We start from the raw sequence: 18,527 nt of genomic DNA, 5'->3' as shown, positions 1-18,527 counted from the left end.
TCTTTAGCAAATATCTTACTCTTTACTCTAAACCCTTGCGGATAATAGTTTCTTCATCATCCATCGATATTAGAAATTCCAAGATATCATCGTATCTTTCATTATAAATATCCTCCATTTTTCTGAAGATATTTTCATAACTATTCTTATCTGAAATCATTAATCTCTTCATGATATAAGTGTTACATCATATAGAAACTGTTAGTTTCTATATTCTGTAAACTTTCGAGCTTAAAATATGAATGTTATTGAAGTAATGTTGGGAACTAAAGCATGAGTTAGTATAATATAATGACACTTGATCAACGTGATTATATTACAATAAGTCATGCTGAGTTTCTAAATGGAACATGATGATTCACAGATTATAAAGTCATCATGTGTCATGTTACATATCTCTTTCATTCTGCTTAACTTCTGAACACATCAAGATAGTATATTCTTGATAGTTCTATTCTCAGTGATTCTGGTAATTTGACAAATCAAACCGTGCCATTACGTTCTTTCTTGATTGGAACATTAAGTTCATTCGAAGCTCCATACTTACGAATTCTGGACCGTTACTCGCTTTACTAGAGATCGAGAAGATAATATGAAGGCAAAGAGTTCCAAAATATAAGAGAAAATATAAAGCCCAATAACAACACGGAGGTTATAAACCGTGGATATTAATACGAATAGCAATATAAAGACACGGTACAATTAAGAATAGTATCACCCCAAGGTAATAGTAGAAGTAAACAGATTTTCTGGTGGAAGATTTAAAAGAAGGATGACAGAAGTGATAATTAGAAAAATATTAAGGATTAGAACGGGATTAAGCATTTTCAAAAATCTTTTGGATGTATGAACTAAGAAAGAAAGTATAGGAATGGTGAGAATAATGGAACGGAAGAGTTTAATTTATAATGGAAATATCAGACAGGGTAATCGAGACAGATCATCGTATTTAATCATAGAGATCTTAACTTCCTTACTCGACAAAGAATCAAATCTTTTAGATTTCGAAGATTTCCTTTAAATCCATTGAATTTCGGAATTCAACCAAGACAACCTCAAAAGTTAAGACGAAACTTTATTTCTCCAATTCACTCTTTTGTGATAACTTCACTCATACGCTTCGAATAATAGGATTGTTTTATCTGTATTACTCAATAACGATAAAACTCTATTTATCAATTAATATTCGTCATGAAAACATTGTTATTGTTAGTTATGACGACTCCACCCAAATTTCGGGACGAAATTTCTTTAACGGGTAGGTACTGTGACGACCCGGGAATTTCCGATCAAATTTAAACTTAATCTTTATTAGATCTCGACATGATAAGCAAAGTGAATATAATGAGTCTCAAAAATTTTAGAATAGATTACATGAATTTATTTAACCTTTGACTGCTCTCTATGATTCACGAACAATTGTGTATAAATAAATATGTAAATAAATATGTATTATTAATTATTAATATTATTACATAATATTGGTAATTATAATTATAAGAGTAATAATATTAATAATAATAATATTAATCATGATAACCAATAATATTTAAATTACAACTAAACAATAATAATATTAATATTGTTAATAATAATTATTATTATTATCATAATTGTTAATGTTATTATTAGAACTATTATTGAACTAGTTAATTATTAATTATTAGAATTAATGATACTAATTATCATTATTAGTTTTATTATTATAAATTACAAACTCATTATTAGTATTAAAATTATTATTAATACAAATATATATGTATTAATATGGACCTTAACCAGGTACATATACATATATACATGCCGAATACAGTATACGTATACACACACCTAATACAGTACGCATATACTCAAACACATATATAAATATATATACAAACACGTATTTTTCTTTCAGAAAATCAAAATCAGATTTTGCAACTCGATCAATTACAGTATCTAATTTTGTTTGAATCTCTAAAAGTATTAGATATCAAAATCGTTCGTACCAAGTTGTTAAATGTCGTGGTCACCAGCCAAGAATTCTGTTGGATATCAAATACATAATCGAATTAGTTGTTATCAATCTCAATCTCATTTTATTTATTTTGTCTGAATGTAATTGGATTAACTCTTCTTGTCAATTCACTCCACTTGTTTACCACTCTTATATTCTATTAATAGTCATGAAAAACCCAATACAAATGACACCAATATTCTTCATGAATTGATGGCCGAGACTATCACCACTAAACCAAACTAACACTCTTGATTCCCAACTTCATCACCTTTCTTTCTTTTTCGTTTTGATGTACCACCAAACCACACACCATCCTACAAATCATCATTCACCATTGATACTAGTTACTTGTTACTTCTACTTAGACAACCGCCACTACCATAACCACCTTCGGTTGATGGGATCGAAGAACTACTAACCGTCTTCTTCTTCATGATCGAGAACACCATCACCTTTTAATCACCACTGTGACCACCCTACCTAAACGGCTAAACCACCATCACCTTGGTGTATAACTTTCACGACATCATCAACAACCAATCAACCGCTTGCTTTGTTTTGTTTTTTTTTTCTGCTTCCTATTCGTTTGAACAACCAAGACCACCACCATGACACAATCATCTCTTCAGCAAATAAACCACACCATCGAAACCATGAAGTGCAGCAACTGCTATGCCATATTTTTTTCCGTTTGAAAATTGAACACCATGATCGAAATAACCATCACTCTTTTCTCTATCTCTCTCTCCTCTTTAAATTGTGAAACACCATCAAACGTTGATGTTATTTTCACTGTTAAAGTATTCAAACAATCACCACTACAACCCGTCACCACAGCTATAAGACGATGCAACTCTTTTCTGTTTCTTCCTTCATTTACCTGCTGCAGGTAAATCAATATCGATATCATTATGTACCTGCTGGTTTCTGTTTGTTTAAACAAAAAGAAACCGAAGGAAGTAAGACAGATTGAATTGTTTGATTGATGCAATTTAAATATATAAAAGTAAAGTAGAGGGGTCGACAAAGTGGGCAAGGTTGGATTCTAATTTCCACTCACAATTTTTCTTTTAATCGATGCATACTCTTGTGGACCTTCACAGATAGAAGCCGTATACCTTTATTGAGTTTAGTTTTCTAATACATCGGAAAAAAAAGAGGAACCCCATTTAAAAGTTAAAGATTTCCTCCACTAGAGAATGAGAATTAGTTGAGGATATTAGATGCTAGAAGGATGATAATAATAATTATGTCGTGGCATGTAGGTTGCTGATTAGCGATTTTTTTTATTTGGGATTCACTCTGGTCGAATGCAGGCGAGGAAAAACAGCCACAAATATTATCTTGGGCCGTGATTGTGTATTGGGCCGAGTCCTATCTTCTGTTGGGCCGAGTCCTCTTGTTTCTATTGGGCTTAGATAATCTAGATATTGGACCGTATCTTGTTATAGTATGGGGCTGACACAAAGTAGAACGGGATATGTATACAGGGGTTACAACATAATTCAGAAAATAGAAAATGGATGAATGGTTAGGGGAGTTTTCAGGGTAACGAGAGGTCGCCGGTTCGAGTCCCAGCTTGGGCAGTTTGTTATTTTTTTTGAGCCTTTAAGGTAGTAATCAATTTTTATTATTATTATCATTATTATTATTTTTATTATTATTATTGTTATTCTAGTTATTATTAATTATTGTATTTATGCTAGTTATTATTATTAGTTACATGATTATTATTATCATTAATATATCTTACAATATTATTATCACTAGTATTATCATATAAAACTATCAGTATTATCATTATTAATATCATTACTAGTATTTATTATTATTGTATCATTATTATTATTAATATATTCTCTCTCTTCTAACGTGTCTTTCTCTCTGCCTTGCTCCACCCCAAAAAGCAAACAACCACCTATTACATTTAAACTTAAATTGCTCTTAGCTTGGATCAAATTAGAAGCCGTCACCGGCACCATCAAAATCGCAGGAATTTTCCGAACCTGAGAGTATAACTTTCGCCGGCAAACCTCTCGCAACGCGCCACCACGCGCCGCCTCTCAGATCGCCGGAATAGTTCCCGTTTTTTTTTTTTTTTTTTTCTTTCTCGCAGGTAATATAACGGAGCCGCTGCTACTTCTTTGCCGTCGGGAGCCGCTGCTGCCGGAACTCCTTCATCCTCATAAGGCTGTGTTTGTTTTCTCTGACCCTTAAATTTCTCTTCTCCATAACCTAACTTTTCTGTAGCCAACCTTACTGTACAATTTCTATTTGGTTTTCATAACTTAAGCTTTTATGCTGTTTGTCTTTTTTTTTTTTTTTTTTTTTTTTTTTTTTTTTTTTTACGCCTTTACAACCTGTGCTTTCCCCGAATTAAGAGTAATATTTTTGTAGCTATAGTATATTAAGTTTCCATCTAATAGATTTTTTTTATAAATTTATTAAGTATTTTCCATTGGGTATAAATTCTTCTTATATATACATATATATATATTTTTTTTTCCTTTTTTTCTCTCCTATTTGACTATATTGGATTATATATTATTCTTTTATTGTTATACCGCCTAGTTGTAATTTATATTATAGTATAACTTACATTTATATATCCTTTTTTTTAGTTCTAAATATTATAATTTACAATTTATACGAATTTATCTTATTCATATTGTTTAGCTTGTACTTGGTCATCTTTTTAGTGCACAAAGTAACATAGATCCTTCGCATAGTTATGGTCACTTGAGGTCATGTTCTCCTGTTTTAGGGGCGGGTAGGCCTAGAGGGGTTAGAGGAGGTTGTAGGGTAGCCACCGTTGGTAGGATTAGAGTGGGTAGTTGGAATATAGGAACCTTGACTGGTAAGAGGATTGAGCTCGTTGATACCTTTCTTAAGAGTAAGGTAGACATAGTGTGTGTTCAAGAGACTAGATGGAAGGGTGAAGAGGCGATAGAGATTCAGGACTATAAGTTGTGGTACTCGGGTTCTAGGATAGCACGAAACGGGGTAGGTATCTTTTTAGGAAAACTACATAAAGATAACGTTGTTGACGTGGGCAGGTTTAGCGATAGGATTATGTCGGTTAGTTTAATTATTAAGGAGGAGACTTTCACGGTCATTAGTGCATACGCACCTCATGCGGGTTTAGGTGATGCGGAAAAGAAGAGTTTTTGGGAATTGTTAGATGAGGTGGTGAGGGGGTGCCCAGCCGACCATCGACTGATTATAGGTGGTGATCTGAATGGACATATAGGAGTGGAGGCAGAAGGTTATGAGGGAGCCCATGGTGGCTTTGAGTTTGGTCCTAGAAATGAAGAGGGGCGCTCAATTCTTGAGTTTGCCATTGCCCACGAGTTGGTGGTAGCAAACTCTTTCTTCAAGAAGAGGGATGCTCAGTTAGCCACATTCCATAGCGGGGGTCGCAGCACCCAGATTGACTTTTTGCTTCTTCGTAAAGGGGAACTTAGGACATGTAAGGACTGTAAGGTCCTTCCAGCTTTGACGTGCTCCTCCCAGCACAGATTGCTGGTCATGGACCTAGTCACTAGGGGAAGAGTTGGCAGGAGGGCTAGGGCTGTACAACCTAGAATCCTTTGGAAGAACCTCTATGGAGCGAATGCGGAGACTTTTAGAGCGATTGTTGTTAATAGATTGAGTGTAGAAGAGGATTACGTTGCCCCTACGGACGCAGACCAGATATGGAATCGCATGGCGTCCACTATCAGAGATGTGGCAAAAGAGACCTTAGGAGTGGCTATAGGGACATCGAGAGCCCATAAGAGTAGAAGAGAGTCGTGGTGGCTTAGTGACGATGTCCAATCGAAAGTCGCGTTAAAGCAGACGAGGTTTAAGGAGCTCATTACTCTTGGAGAAGGGACACCTGAAGAGAGAACTAGGGTAGAAGAAAGATATAAAGAAGCTAAAAGAGAAGCTAAGAAGGCCGTAGCAATTGCAAAAGACAAAGCATATGAAGACTTGTATAGAAAACTAGACTCTAAAGAGGGAGCTAATGACATATATAGGATAGCCAAAGCTAGGGAGCGAGGAAGGAGGGACTTAGGTAACATCAAATATATCAAGGATGTAGCAGGGCAAAGTATAGTGAGAGAAGACCTTATTAGGAAAAGATGGGAAGAATATTTTGCATCCCTTTTCGGTAGGGGAAGACCAGAGCGGAACGGTGAACCCCACGAGGTTCAGGAGTTTCAAAACAACTGTTTCTGCACGAGGATTAATCAGGAGGAAGTTAGATTGGCCCTACGAAAGATGGGGAGAAACAAAGCAGTAGGACCAGACCAAATTCCGATTGAGGCGTGGAAGTGCCTAGGAGGTGACGGGGTTAGATGGTTGACAAACCTTTTCAACACGACGTTTAGAAGCGCAAATATGCCTATGGAATGGAGACTCAGTGAGGTTATTCCCATTTACAAGAACAAGGGAGATGCGCAATTATGTAGTAACTATAGAGACATAAAGTTACTCAGTCATACTATGAAGCTTTGGGAAAGAGTGATCGAGACGAGGCTCAGACGCGAGACAAAGGTTTCAGAGAACCAATTCGGCTTCATGCCAGGACGCTCGTCGATGGAAGCGATTCACATAGTTAGAAGCCTTATGGAGAAGTATAGGGAAAAGCAAAAGAACCTACACATGGCGTTCTTAGACTTGGAAAAAGCTTATGACTGTGTCCCGCGTGAGCTGATTTGGAAGACTCTTAATGCTAGGGGAGTCCCAAGTAGATATATAAGATCTATTAGAGATATGTACGAGGGGGCGAAGACTCGTGTACGTACGACGGTAGGAAACACAGAGTTTTTCCCGGTAGAGGTTAGTTTACATCAGGGATCTGCCCTTAGCCCTTATCTTTTCGCTTTGATCCTAGACGAGTTGACTCATAGGATACAAGACAACATCCCATGGTGCCTGATTTTCGCCGACGATATTGTATTAGTTTCGGATTCTCAGGATGAGCTTAACAGGAGGCTAGAGCAATGGAGGATCGCCTTAGAATCAAATGGCCTACGGATTAGCAGACTTAAATCGGAGTACCTTAGATGCGATTTCAAGGGGGGCGAAGAGGAACACGACGATATAGTGGATATCAGAATTGGGGATCAGATTCTACCCCCGCAAGAGTCCTTTAGATATTTAGGCTCGATGCTTCACATTTCGGGAAGGATAGATGAGGATGTGACGCATCGTATACGAGTAGGATGGTTGAAGTGGAGGGCTGCGAAAGGGGTGTTGTGCGACAAGAAGGTCCCACTTAAACTGAAAGGTAAATTCTTTAAGGTGGCAATTAGACCAGCCATGTTGTACGGATCAGAGTGTTGGCCAATGACGAAGGCCCAAGAGAGGAGGATGGAGGTGGCAGAAATGAGGATGCTTAGATGGACGTGTGGTAAGACCATGCTAGATATGATACCAAATGGAGTTTTTAGAGAGAAATTGGAAGTTGGGAACATCATCAACAAACTTAGGGAAGGACGACTTAGATGGTTTGGGCATGTTAGGAGGCGCCCACTTTTAGCCCCAGTTAGGAGAGTCGAGACCCTCGCCGTTGGCGGCGTAAGGAGAAGGGGTAGACCTAGACGTAGGATGGAGGATAGATTGAAGCTTGACATGAAAGAGCTCCTACTGACGGAGGACATGACTTCTGATAGGAGCCTGTGGAGGAGTAGAATTAGAATTATTGAGTAGGTTTTTTTTTTTTTTTTTTTTTTTTCATTGTGTTAGTTACTTTTATTATACAACTACATATATAACTATAACCAGATATTCAATAACCACACTATTTATACCCCTCTACATGGTTTATATGCCTTTGTATCTATGTATATGTTTTTAGGCTATATATATGTACCGATGTATATGTTTGTATCTATATATATATGTATCTATGTATCTAAGTGCATGTATTGGTGTATGTAGGTTTGTCTGTCTTGTATCTGTACCTAGATATATATATCTACGAATGTATCTATATGTATTTATGTTTAAGCATGAGTTTTTTTTTTTTTTTTTTTTTTTTTTTCATGCTTTCGTGTGGTATATATACATCGATGTGTGTGTCTGTGTGGGTGCGTATATGTATATGTATATGTATATGTATATATCTTGTTTGTCTGTATGTCTACCTGAAATTAAATGGTTATGTGCACTATTTTATTCATGCTCTTTGCCCTACTGTTGTGCATTACTGCTATATGTGTCCCCTTTATGGTTACTGTGTATGGTTGCTTCTTGCTAGGTGCTCATTACTCGTACAGGTACGTATCATTTGCCCTGTCTATTTCGTTCTTATGAGCTCTTCGGGCCGGAGGTCCTTTAGGAAGCAATCTCTTTTGCGCTAGAGTAGAGGGAGGGACGACCTTATCTAGGCGCGGGTTCTATACCCGCGGGTGGAGTAGTGACTTCCTTCTAATCTAGGGTACGAGGAATGATTGTCTACACTCACCTCCCCCATACCCCACTTTCGTTGGATTGGGTAATGTTGTTGTTGTTGTTGTATTATTATTAACATGTTTAAGATTACTATTATTATCAATACTATGAAAATAATAAAAGTTATTATTACTTTCTTTAATTAGTATCGTTTTATAATTATTAGAATTATTATTATAATTAGTAATAATATTATTACTATTATCAGTACTATCATTATTAATAAAGTTATTATTTTTAGTAACTCACTAATGTTAAAAAACTTTCATTTTCAACAAATAAATAATCTGTATATAAAATATATTTAGTACATATACTATAACTATATTAATATTTCATATAACTATATACATTAACATTATCTAGATAAATAATTACAAGTAACGAACTATTGATTTTCAAACATAATAATAACAATGTAATATATATATATATATATATATATATATATATATATATATATATATATATATATATATATATATATATATATATATATATATATTATATATATATATGGAAATGCATATATTACTATAACTAAATGAATAAATACTAATCATTTTAAAATATATGGGAGCTGATATTTCCACTCTATATTTTTATAGATCCACAACTTTTTATATGATCTACCCAAAATACCCTTGTATTTCAATTGTTTAATCTATTAAGGAGACTTTTCACCTTTGCATTTTTTTTTTTGTCTGTTTCAGTTCTCTTTTCTCTCCAGTCTATTTCATTTCTCGATCTCTTTTTTACAGTATGCGTTAATTCTTCAATAGAAACTAGAATTTTTATTACTACTATAATTCTAAGGCTTATCTATAAACCAAATCAATTCTGAACCCCCAGCCATGTATCAATATTTTAATTGTAATTCATCAAATAGGTGTAATACCAGCCCTTCAAATCAAAATTCTCAACTTCATCTTCAACCTTTAAATCAAAATACCTAAATGCGTTGACCCAAACTAAAACTTAATCAGATTACAAATCAAAATCACTGGGAATTATATAACGCAAATGGCACTGAGATCTACAACTCCCATAAACACCTTTATGCTCAAAACAAGAACTCTTGTTCAACAGCATTTCTGGGTCCTTATCAACAATTTATTGTATAATCTCACCTTTAATCAGCTGGGTCATGAACTCCGGCCATAATATCGTCGTCTTCATCTCCTCATCGACAAACTATGATATTTTTGAGGCAAGACGAGTGATTTACGGAGTATCTAAGTTTTAATTTATGGTTTGATTACAATATTCCGATGTATATTTATTTGGAAGAAAAATTTTGTTGTACTTGAAAGAGAAAAAGGTTGCTGAGAATGTGTAAGAGAAACAGATTGTAATGGAAACCTAACATGAATAAACATTAAATAAATAATTTTAAATTTAATATAAAGGGTATTTTTGGCCAATGACATAAAAAATGTTGGATCTATAAAAATTGCAACTGGAAATATCACTTCCCAAAATATATATATATATATATATAAAAAATAAATATATTTAATATATAATTTAAGATATAATATAAGTATATGCTTTAAATGTAATTTGAAATAAATTCTATATAACTACAAATATATACATAAATAATATATATTGATAAATAAAATTATGTGATTTCATGATATGTATTAATAAATATACAAATGATATAGGTTCGTGAATCCGAGGCCAACCCTATACTTGTTCAATGTCGTCCTATGTATTTTTACTACAAAATACAGTATGGTGAGTTTCATTATTCCCTTTTTATATACATTTTAGGGCTGAGAATACATGCAAAATGCTTTATCAATTGTTTTACAATATTTATATGTGCGAGTTTCATTTGCTCCCTTTTTAAATGCTTTTGCAATATATATTTTTGGGACTGAGAATACATGCGCTGCTTTTATAACTATTTTACGAAATAGACACAAGTACTTAAAACTACATTCTATGGCTGGATTATTAAACCGAATATGCCCCTTTTTAGTCTGGTAATCTAAGAATTAGGGAACATACACCCTAATTGACGCGAACCCTAAAGATAGATCTATCGGGCCCAACAAGCCCCATCCAAAGTACCGGATGCTTTAGTACTTCGAAATTTATATCATGTCCGAAGGAGGATCCCGGAATGATGGGGATATTCTTATATGCATATTGTGAATGTCGGTTACCAGGTGTTCAATCCATATGAATGATATTTTGTCTCTATGCATGGGACGTATGTTTATGAGAAATGGAAATATAAAATCTTGTGGTCTATTAAAATTATGAAATGATTATTTATGTTAAACTAATGAACTCACCAACCTTTTGGTTGACACTTTAAAGCATGTTTATTCTCAGGTATGAAAGAAGTCTTCCGCTGTGCAATTGCTCATTTTAAAGATATTACTTGGAGTCATTCATGACATATTTCAAAAGACGTTGCATTCGAGTCGTTGAGTTCATCAAGATTATTATTAAGTCAATTATAGTTAGATATAATTATAAAATGGTATGCATGCAGTCAACTTTCAATATAATGAAAGATTGTCTTTTCAAAAACGAATGCAATGTTTGTAAAATGTATCATATAGATGTCAAGTACCTCATGTGTTCAAATGGGACAATAATATCTTCTGCTAACATGTTAATATTTGGCTGGGTTCCTTATAAACACTTCTTTATCTCCAATGTAAACTAGTGTAGTAAATTATTATTATCAATGACATGCACCTTCTTCACAAATATGATGTATTATATATGGCAAAATGTTATATGATGCTTTATGTATATTCACATTTTAACCGTTGTAGTAATGGTTCTAACATGTATTGTGTTCTTTTTTTAGATACCTTGGATGATTATACAACCGTTTAGCGCGACCGAGTTGGAAAATATCGTTAGTACATGGATCTCCGAGTACTTGTCAAAGCCTTGATTCGTTAAGTTTTTAGTGGTACTTAGTTATTTTACTTATGATTGTTGAACAGATTGGTTGATGTTTCTACATAACTAAGACTTGTGACGTTATTTTGGTTGATGTTTTACCAAAACTAAGACTTGTGTACCTTTTGCTCTTGGTATGTAGTATTGTTTGCAAGTTATTGTGGTTTTAGATCATAACTATAGAATTATTTAATATATTTTGAAGAATTTTGTATGTTTATGAAGGAAGCTTGAATACTAATTTGTTAGTGCTTTGTTTAAAATATTGATTTGTTTAAAATATTGAATAGCAGGTTTTATTTAATTACGTTTTGTTAATATTATCGGGTTTTAAAATAATGGAATCACGTTTCTGAATTTAAAATATCACTATATCACTTCACTATCACTATATACATTAAAAGAGAGTCTCGATTAGCTAATAAATATTTTAATAACCCCCTTAATTACCATTAGATTAGAAAATTACATTATAATACCTCTTGATCTAACGATCCTTAATCATCCACTAAAAAAATTAACTAATAAATCAATTTTACATACACTCATTCCTAAAATACCTCTTTTTCTAATAATTAAAAAACACGGATAACCTGATCCTTTCACAAAAAATTAGTCGAACAAATATTAGGGTTTCAATTTTGGGGTTCCAAAACTTATATTGATTATTCATCGCTTCATATGTGTTCCATCCCTGAATGAATATAGTAGCATATCAAGAAAAGTGAAACCAACTTATTAAAACGATTAGCGTATAATTTGTGTCTAATTTTTTTTTTTTAATATATCATTTAATTGAAGGGAAGGAATTGCTTAGCCCGAGAACATAGAAGGAAAAAACTCAATCGGGAATGACAATTAGTGGAGGTGGCGCAACAGAAGGGTTGGGTTAGTTAATGATTTTGTATTTGTGGTAATGACAGAGTGGTTTTTTTCCTTCTTCTTTTTTTCGCTTTTTGTTTCAGGTGAGGCACAATATTCATTGTTGTCTTCTTTTAAGCTTTCTTGCAAGGATCATCGTTTCAGCTGGTAAGACGTGTCTTTATCATAATCTTTGTTTGTGTTTTCATGGTTTGCAGGTTTTTTTTTTTTTTTTCGTTTATGGTTGTTACTGGCTGTAGAGGTTGACATTGGTCATTCAAAAGTGTGTTTCCTGTTTAGTTTAAGTTGAGTTTAGTGTTAATCAGTCGTTAGTAGTTGATAGTAGTTGATATACGACATGAGTGGTAGAAAGAGGCAAAGGAAGGTTGAGATTGGTCAGTGTTCATTTCTGGTGATAAGTACCCGTGTTCCTGAGGTAGGCATTTTCGATTCTGTGTCGCAATGACAAATTAACAAGGGTAACTAATTGAGAGATTGCAATAGTTTAAGCCTGTTGCTTCATGGTGGTTTTGCCAATGTTGTTTTGGAGTCTGTAGTACCTGTTGTCGCAGTAGGCTTGACAACTCACAGTGCCAACAATGTAGATGCCGTTGTGGTCAACGAGTCCAATGAAGGTATACTGTCTGAGCTGTTTGCTTATGTTTACTATGTGTTATTTTCTTTGCAATTTTAGTATTCACTTTAATTCACAATTGTTTGTTGCCAGTTGATCAACTTACGACTTCGACTTTGGTTCCTGGTCAGCGTAGTTTGCTTAACGGAGAATGCGCAGGTCTGTTGTTTTACTTTCTATTTTAGATGTGTTCATGTTTCAACAGCAGTCGTTGGATTGGTTTCTTTAGCCATGAATGTAAGTGTGTATGATTTTAGAAAGAAGATAATTAAGACTGTAACACGCCGTTTATACAGATAATATTAAGGATAAAGTGACAATAGTGTTTAGTCGATAGTAAGATCATCGATGATGAAGAATCACAGAAAGCTAAATAAAAGGGGTGATAACAACCCAATTAGGATGTAATCCTAACAGATAGCTTCTTGACTTCCAATTGGAGTGGCATTTTATTATAATTAGTATAAGATATGTTTCATGATCTAATATAGAAAGCCTAAATCACCATGGTGAATATGCTATTTGTTATACTACTTTGTTTATTAAAGTTTTCGATATCAACACCTTTTGGTTTTGATTTACCTTCTTTAATCATGTTTCTTTTGTGGTTATCAAGTTATTACTGGTAAACCATTAAGTCAAGCAAACCCGGAGCAAAAGGAAGGCTACTTGATTCAAGAAAGAAGCAACAGAAGTGATTACCTCCAAAAGTTTCTTTCTGATTGCTCTTCTTCAGAGGTACCAGCTGCATATCTACCCAGTGTTATAACCTAACTATGATGACAATTACGATTATGATTGCAATTGAATATCAGTTGCGAGTATTGACTATTTAATGAACTGATGGTTACCAGGTCCAAGTTGAAACCGTGCTTATTGAGAGTGATATGGAAGCAAAAGCTTTCTGGACGTCAATCCAGATCTAAATATAAGAACGCTGGTGTTAGGAACCACTAAATCGAACTTAAAGCAAGTGCACCAGCTATAACTATCTCATAATATAATTTCGTCCCAACTTCGCATTATAATCTTTGTTTAATCCTTCTGCCTTCGATAACTGCAAACTCAGAAATAGCAGCAAAAAGGGAGGTGGCGAGACTGTTGATCAAATAATACATAATGCACCAACATATTGTGAGGTTAAAGTCATATGTGAAGGGAAGGAAGTGCAAGACCAGATGATCAAATAATAGAGATAACCCTCTCTTCTCTTAATCACCACCAGCAGCAGCTATTTTAAAAGAATATAGGGTTTTCAAGTTTGAATATGCAACTTATGTGTTAAAAAAAAAAAAAAAAAAAAAAAAACTCAGGTCAGAATCTGGTTTATTCACTTGATTAAAGGGATTTTAGTACTAGGGTTCCTTGAATTTGAGTTTATAAGCTGTTGTATAATGTATGCTTCTGTTGACTGCATATTGATTTCAACAAACTGCACGGGTTCATATGGTGTTTTGATAATTACAGGATTTTAATTTTATATTGATTAAAAAGGGCTGTCACTTTATCAAGTTTGTGACGTTTTGTTTGTTAGAATAAGGGTTTCCTGTTTTCTTGCTTTGCAGTTTTCTAGAAGATTGTAACGTTGAGTTTTGTTGTTTTCTGAAACAATGAAGCTGTCAAAACTAGAATAGAAATATGACGATGTGTGTATGTCTTTTTAAAGAGGTCAATACAAAATATTCAGATTAGGTAAAATTTAAATTAGTTTGCTTCATTAAAGTAATTATTTATGTTGAAGGTGAACATTTGCATATTTTCAGATAGTGTATGTGTAGTTCACTTCATTAAGATCATAAGATGAATATTTAACTCTGGGTTTAGGACAAATGGGAGAGTATTGATTAACAAGTCAGAAATTTTACATCTTTTTCAGTTAACACGACGACTGAAGCCCTAACAGAATCATGTATGCAAGCGGAAAATGGACATCGCAAGCTACATTTGAGGAGTTGGGATAAGTGGTAAAGGGCCAACATTTTCAAGAAAAACAGAGGAATACGGGTCCCAATCGAAGCGCAAATGCGCCACCAAGCATGGAAGCAATCGAGAATCTCATGTCTAGGCATAAACTTGCTACAAATGCAAATCCGAATGAAGAATAACTTTGATTGGAACCTTCGTAACGTTTACGTGTAACGCTATGGTCATTTTTGATTATCTAACTCCCTCGGACAGAGCAGATGTGGTGGCTAGAGGGTTCCACATGAAGATTAAAAGGTTTGTTAGCTTTTTAAGAGAGAAGCAGCCTTTTGAGAATGTAAAATGAGCTTAGTAAATAATTTATTACACATTTTGTCACTGTTATAGTAACTATTTGTGTTTATAAACATTTCTCTTATCAGTTTGTGTTGCTATGTCAATCCTATTTAAGTAAAAAAAAATATATTTTGATTTCTATACAGCACTTTCTTAATGCTTTACTGTGATCAGTTAAAAGATCATCTATCATTGCTACTTTGAGTCAATTTCTGTATATTCAAGACATATTGTCAAGCATTGCAACTTTAAGTCAACTACTACGATGTTAGCTCTCTATGTATTGTATGCATCCATTAACTAAAATTAATGATATTTTTTCCTACCTCTTTGTAATCACATCTATGTATTGTATGCATCCATTAACTAAAATTAATAAAATTAATAGTATTTTTTCCTACCTCTTTGTAATCACATCTATGTACGTAGGTTTATGTAAAACCGTTTACCCATACATGTACGCACAACATCATAAAACCGTAAGAAACAACTAAAAAACTCACCCCGCAACGAAGCGCGGGCACATATTCCTCGTTTTAGCTAATTATTGTGACCCATTTTAGCAAGCTTTATGTATTATATTAAATGGAGGAAATATGAAGACATGAAGCTATAAATGAGAGAAATCGAACGGTTCAATCCAAACGCTATAAAGAGATGCCTAGAGAGCGGGAAATTCTTTATCATCGATCTAACGTTGATTGCGTTGATGTAACTAAATAGAAATCAATAATGTTTTCAAAATTTAACAAATTGTCTTTCATTACGAAAATTATTAATATGTATTTACTTAATTCAATAAAATGAAAAAACAATCATTGCAGACATGCATATTTGACTACAATAAACGGATTAAAACCAATCATATTGGACGACAATGGGAATGATTAAATACCACCAATAATGTTGTTTATAAGAAAGCCTTGAGACGTATTTGACTGAGATGTAAATTTTTTATGGTTAAATATCCTTTAAATATTTCTGGGACAACTTCATTTTGATAACTAATATAAGCTTAATGGATAAAAAGGATTCACGTTGAGAGTTAATGGTTTAAGGTTAAGGAATTTCTATTTAGGATTTATGGTTAAGATTTTAGAATTTATGCTTTAGGGTTTACGGTTTAGTGTATAGGTTTTACAGTTGAGTGTTTAGGATTTAGGGTTAAGGGTTTAGGGTTTAGATTTTAGGCTTTAGAATTTGGAGTTTAGTTTTTAGAATTTATGGTATAGAGTTTAAGGTTTAGAGTTTTATGGTTTATGGTTTAGTGTTTAGGGTTTAGATATAGGGTTTAGGGTATAGTGTATAGGGTTTAGATATAGGGTTTAGGGTTTAGTGTATAGGGTTTAGTTTATAGGGTTTAGATTTTAGAGTTTAGGGTTTAGATTTTATAATTTATGGTTTAGGGTTTAGGGTTTAAGATTTAGGGTTTAGTGTTTAGGGTTTAGTGTGTAAGGTTAAGGGTTAGTGGTTTAGGGTTTAGATATATGGTTTAGGGTTTAGAGTTTAGTGTATAGGGTTTAGTGTTTAGGGTTTATAGTTTACTCTTTAAGGTTTAAGGTTTAGATTTTAGAATTTATGGTTTAAGGCTTAGGATATAGGGTTTAAGGCTCAGGGTTTTGTTTATACACGTTATGGTTTAGAGTATAGATATATGGTTTAAGGTTTAGTTAGGGTTTAGGTTTGGTGTTTATGGTTTTGTGTATATGATATATGGTTTAGGGTTTAGGATTTAGAGTTTAGGTAAGAATGTAGCTGGTTCCATTTTTCTTTCGTTAATTAAGCCACCTTTTTCTAAAAGGGATTGGGGTTTAAGGTTTAGTGTGTAAGTTTAAGTGTTGGTGTTAGGGTTTAGGGTTGATTTAGGGTTTAGGTTTTGGGTTTAGAAATAAGGTTTAGGGTTTAGAGTTTAGTGTATAGGGTTTCGGGTTTAGTGTTTAGGGTTTATGGTTTAGACTTTAAGGTTTAAGGTTTAGATTTTAGAATTTATGGTTTAAGGTTTAGGATATAGAGTTTCGGGTTTAGGGTTTTGTTTTTACAATTTATGGCTTAGAGTATAGATATAGGGTTTAGGGTTTAGTGTATAGGATTTAGGATTTAGGTTTAGGGTTTATGGTTTAGTGTATAAGGTTTCGGGTATATGGTTTAGGGTTTAGGGTTTAGAGTTTAGGATTTGGATTTTAGAATTTAAGGTTTAGAGGTTATGGTAAAGGGTTTAAGGTTTAGAGTTTAGGGTTGAGGGTTTAGTGTGTACGGTAAAGCGTTGGTGGTTTAGGGATTAGGGTTGGTTTAGATTTTAGGGTTGAAGGTTTAGATATAGGGTTTAGGATTTAGAGTTTAGTGTATGGGGTTTAGGGTTTAATGTTTAGGATTTCTTGTTTACAGGTTAGGGTTTAGGGTTTAGATTTTAGAATTTATGGTTTAAGGTTTATGTTATAGGGTTTAGGGTTTATTGTTTAGCGTTTAGGGTTTAGATTTTAGGGTTTATTATGTTTAATGTTTAGATTTAGGGTTTAGGTTTGGGGTTTAGTGTTTGGGGAGCGAGATATGTTGATGAAGCTGAAAGTTAAAGTACAACTTGGGTTATCTTTTGACCCATTTGTTTCATGTTATTTACCCGTATGTTTCAATTGACCCATTAAACTAATTTAAGATTGAAACTTCTTCAATCAACCCATATTAGATAAAAACATAACACAATTGACCCAATCCCAATTAATCGTGACTATGAGTGTTTGGATCTGAACGAAAACACACATATATGGCGTTTGAAAATCAAAGGAAAATCAAAAAAGAAGTATGTTTTCTAAAGGGTGGCTAAAATTCATAACTGAAAATGGGTATGTTCAGGACGACAAGTGTTTGATTGCATTCCTGCGTGACGAAAGGAGATTCATCATGCTCCTTGATAAAACTCACCCGGTGTTACATTTGAATCTGCAAGTTTTCCATTAGATAATGCAGAAGTGTTAATCAATATATCAAATGATTATGGATTTAGTTTGTTAATATTATTATGCTTATAATGTAATTATTAAACATTGTGAAAAGTTCAGCGAACATAACACCTACTTTTGTCTGTTTATTACGATATCTAACTATATGCGTTTCTGCATCCAATAATTAAAAAGAATGTAAGCGAATGCTAATGTAACAAATATTTTGTTGATGTGTATTGGATCATGTATCTACTAAATGTTGCAGCAGTTTTGTAAGTATAATATTTCCTTAACAACGCTAAACATTCATATTTACATAGTTTGATATGTATTGCATATGGTTTGGAGAAAAACAAATTATACCGATGGTGAAAAAGGCTATATATATTAAACTATAAGTCAGCCAAACATAATTTTACAATGGTAATGTTGAAAGTTCGTTGCACATTATTAATTGGTA

At 33.5% G+C, this 18,527-nt stretch overlaps 2 protein-coding genes across 2 annotated transcripts; both read left to right on the top strand.

Annotated features, from left to right (window-relative positions):
* Positions 1 to 3,518: 3,518 nt before the first annotated feature.
* On the top strand, positions 3,519 to 11,427 carry LOC139895695 (uncharacterized). The gene is made up of 4 exons (XM_071878228.1): positions 3,519 to 3,547; positions 4,699 to 6,334; positions 11,277 to 11,327; positions 11,419 to 11,427. The coding sequence occupies exons 1-4, from the start codon at positions 3,519 to 3,521 to the stop codon at positions 11,425 to 11,427; spliced, it is 1,725 nt and encodes a 574-aa protein (XP_071734329.1).
* Positions 11,428 to 12,593: 1,166 nt separating this feature from the next.
* On the top strand, positions 12,594 to 14,356 carry LOC139895689 (uncharacterized). Its single transcript, XM_071878222.1, has 5 exons — positions 12,594 to 12,610; positions 12,728 to 12,870; positions 12,963 to 13,028; positions 13,486 to 13,607; positions 13,724 to 14,356. The coding sequence occupies exons 1-5, from the start codon at positions 12,594 to 12,596 to the stop codon at positions 13,793 to 13,795; spliced, it is 420 nt and encodes a 139-aa protein (XP_071734323.1). The 3' UTR covers positions 13,796 to 14,356.
* Positions 14,357 to 18,527: the final 4,171 nt, after the last annotated feature.

This window comes from Rutidosis leptorrhynchoides, chromosome 1 (assembly GCF_046630445.1).
Source record: "Rutidosis leptorrhynchoides isolate AG116_Rl617_1_P2 chromosome 1, CSIRO_AGI_Rlap_v1, whole genome shotgun sequence".
NCBI classification, from domain to species: domain Eukaryota; kingdom Viridiplantae; phylum Streptophyta; class Magnoliopsida; order Asterales; family Asteraceae; genus Rutidosis; species Rutidosis leptorrhynchoides.
Note: the sequence above shows the minus strand (reverse complement) of the source record. Positions and strands in the feature narration are given on the sequence as shown.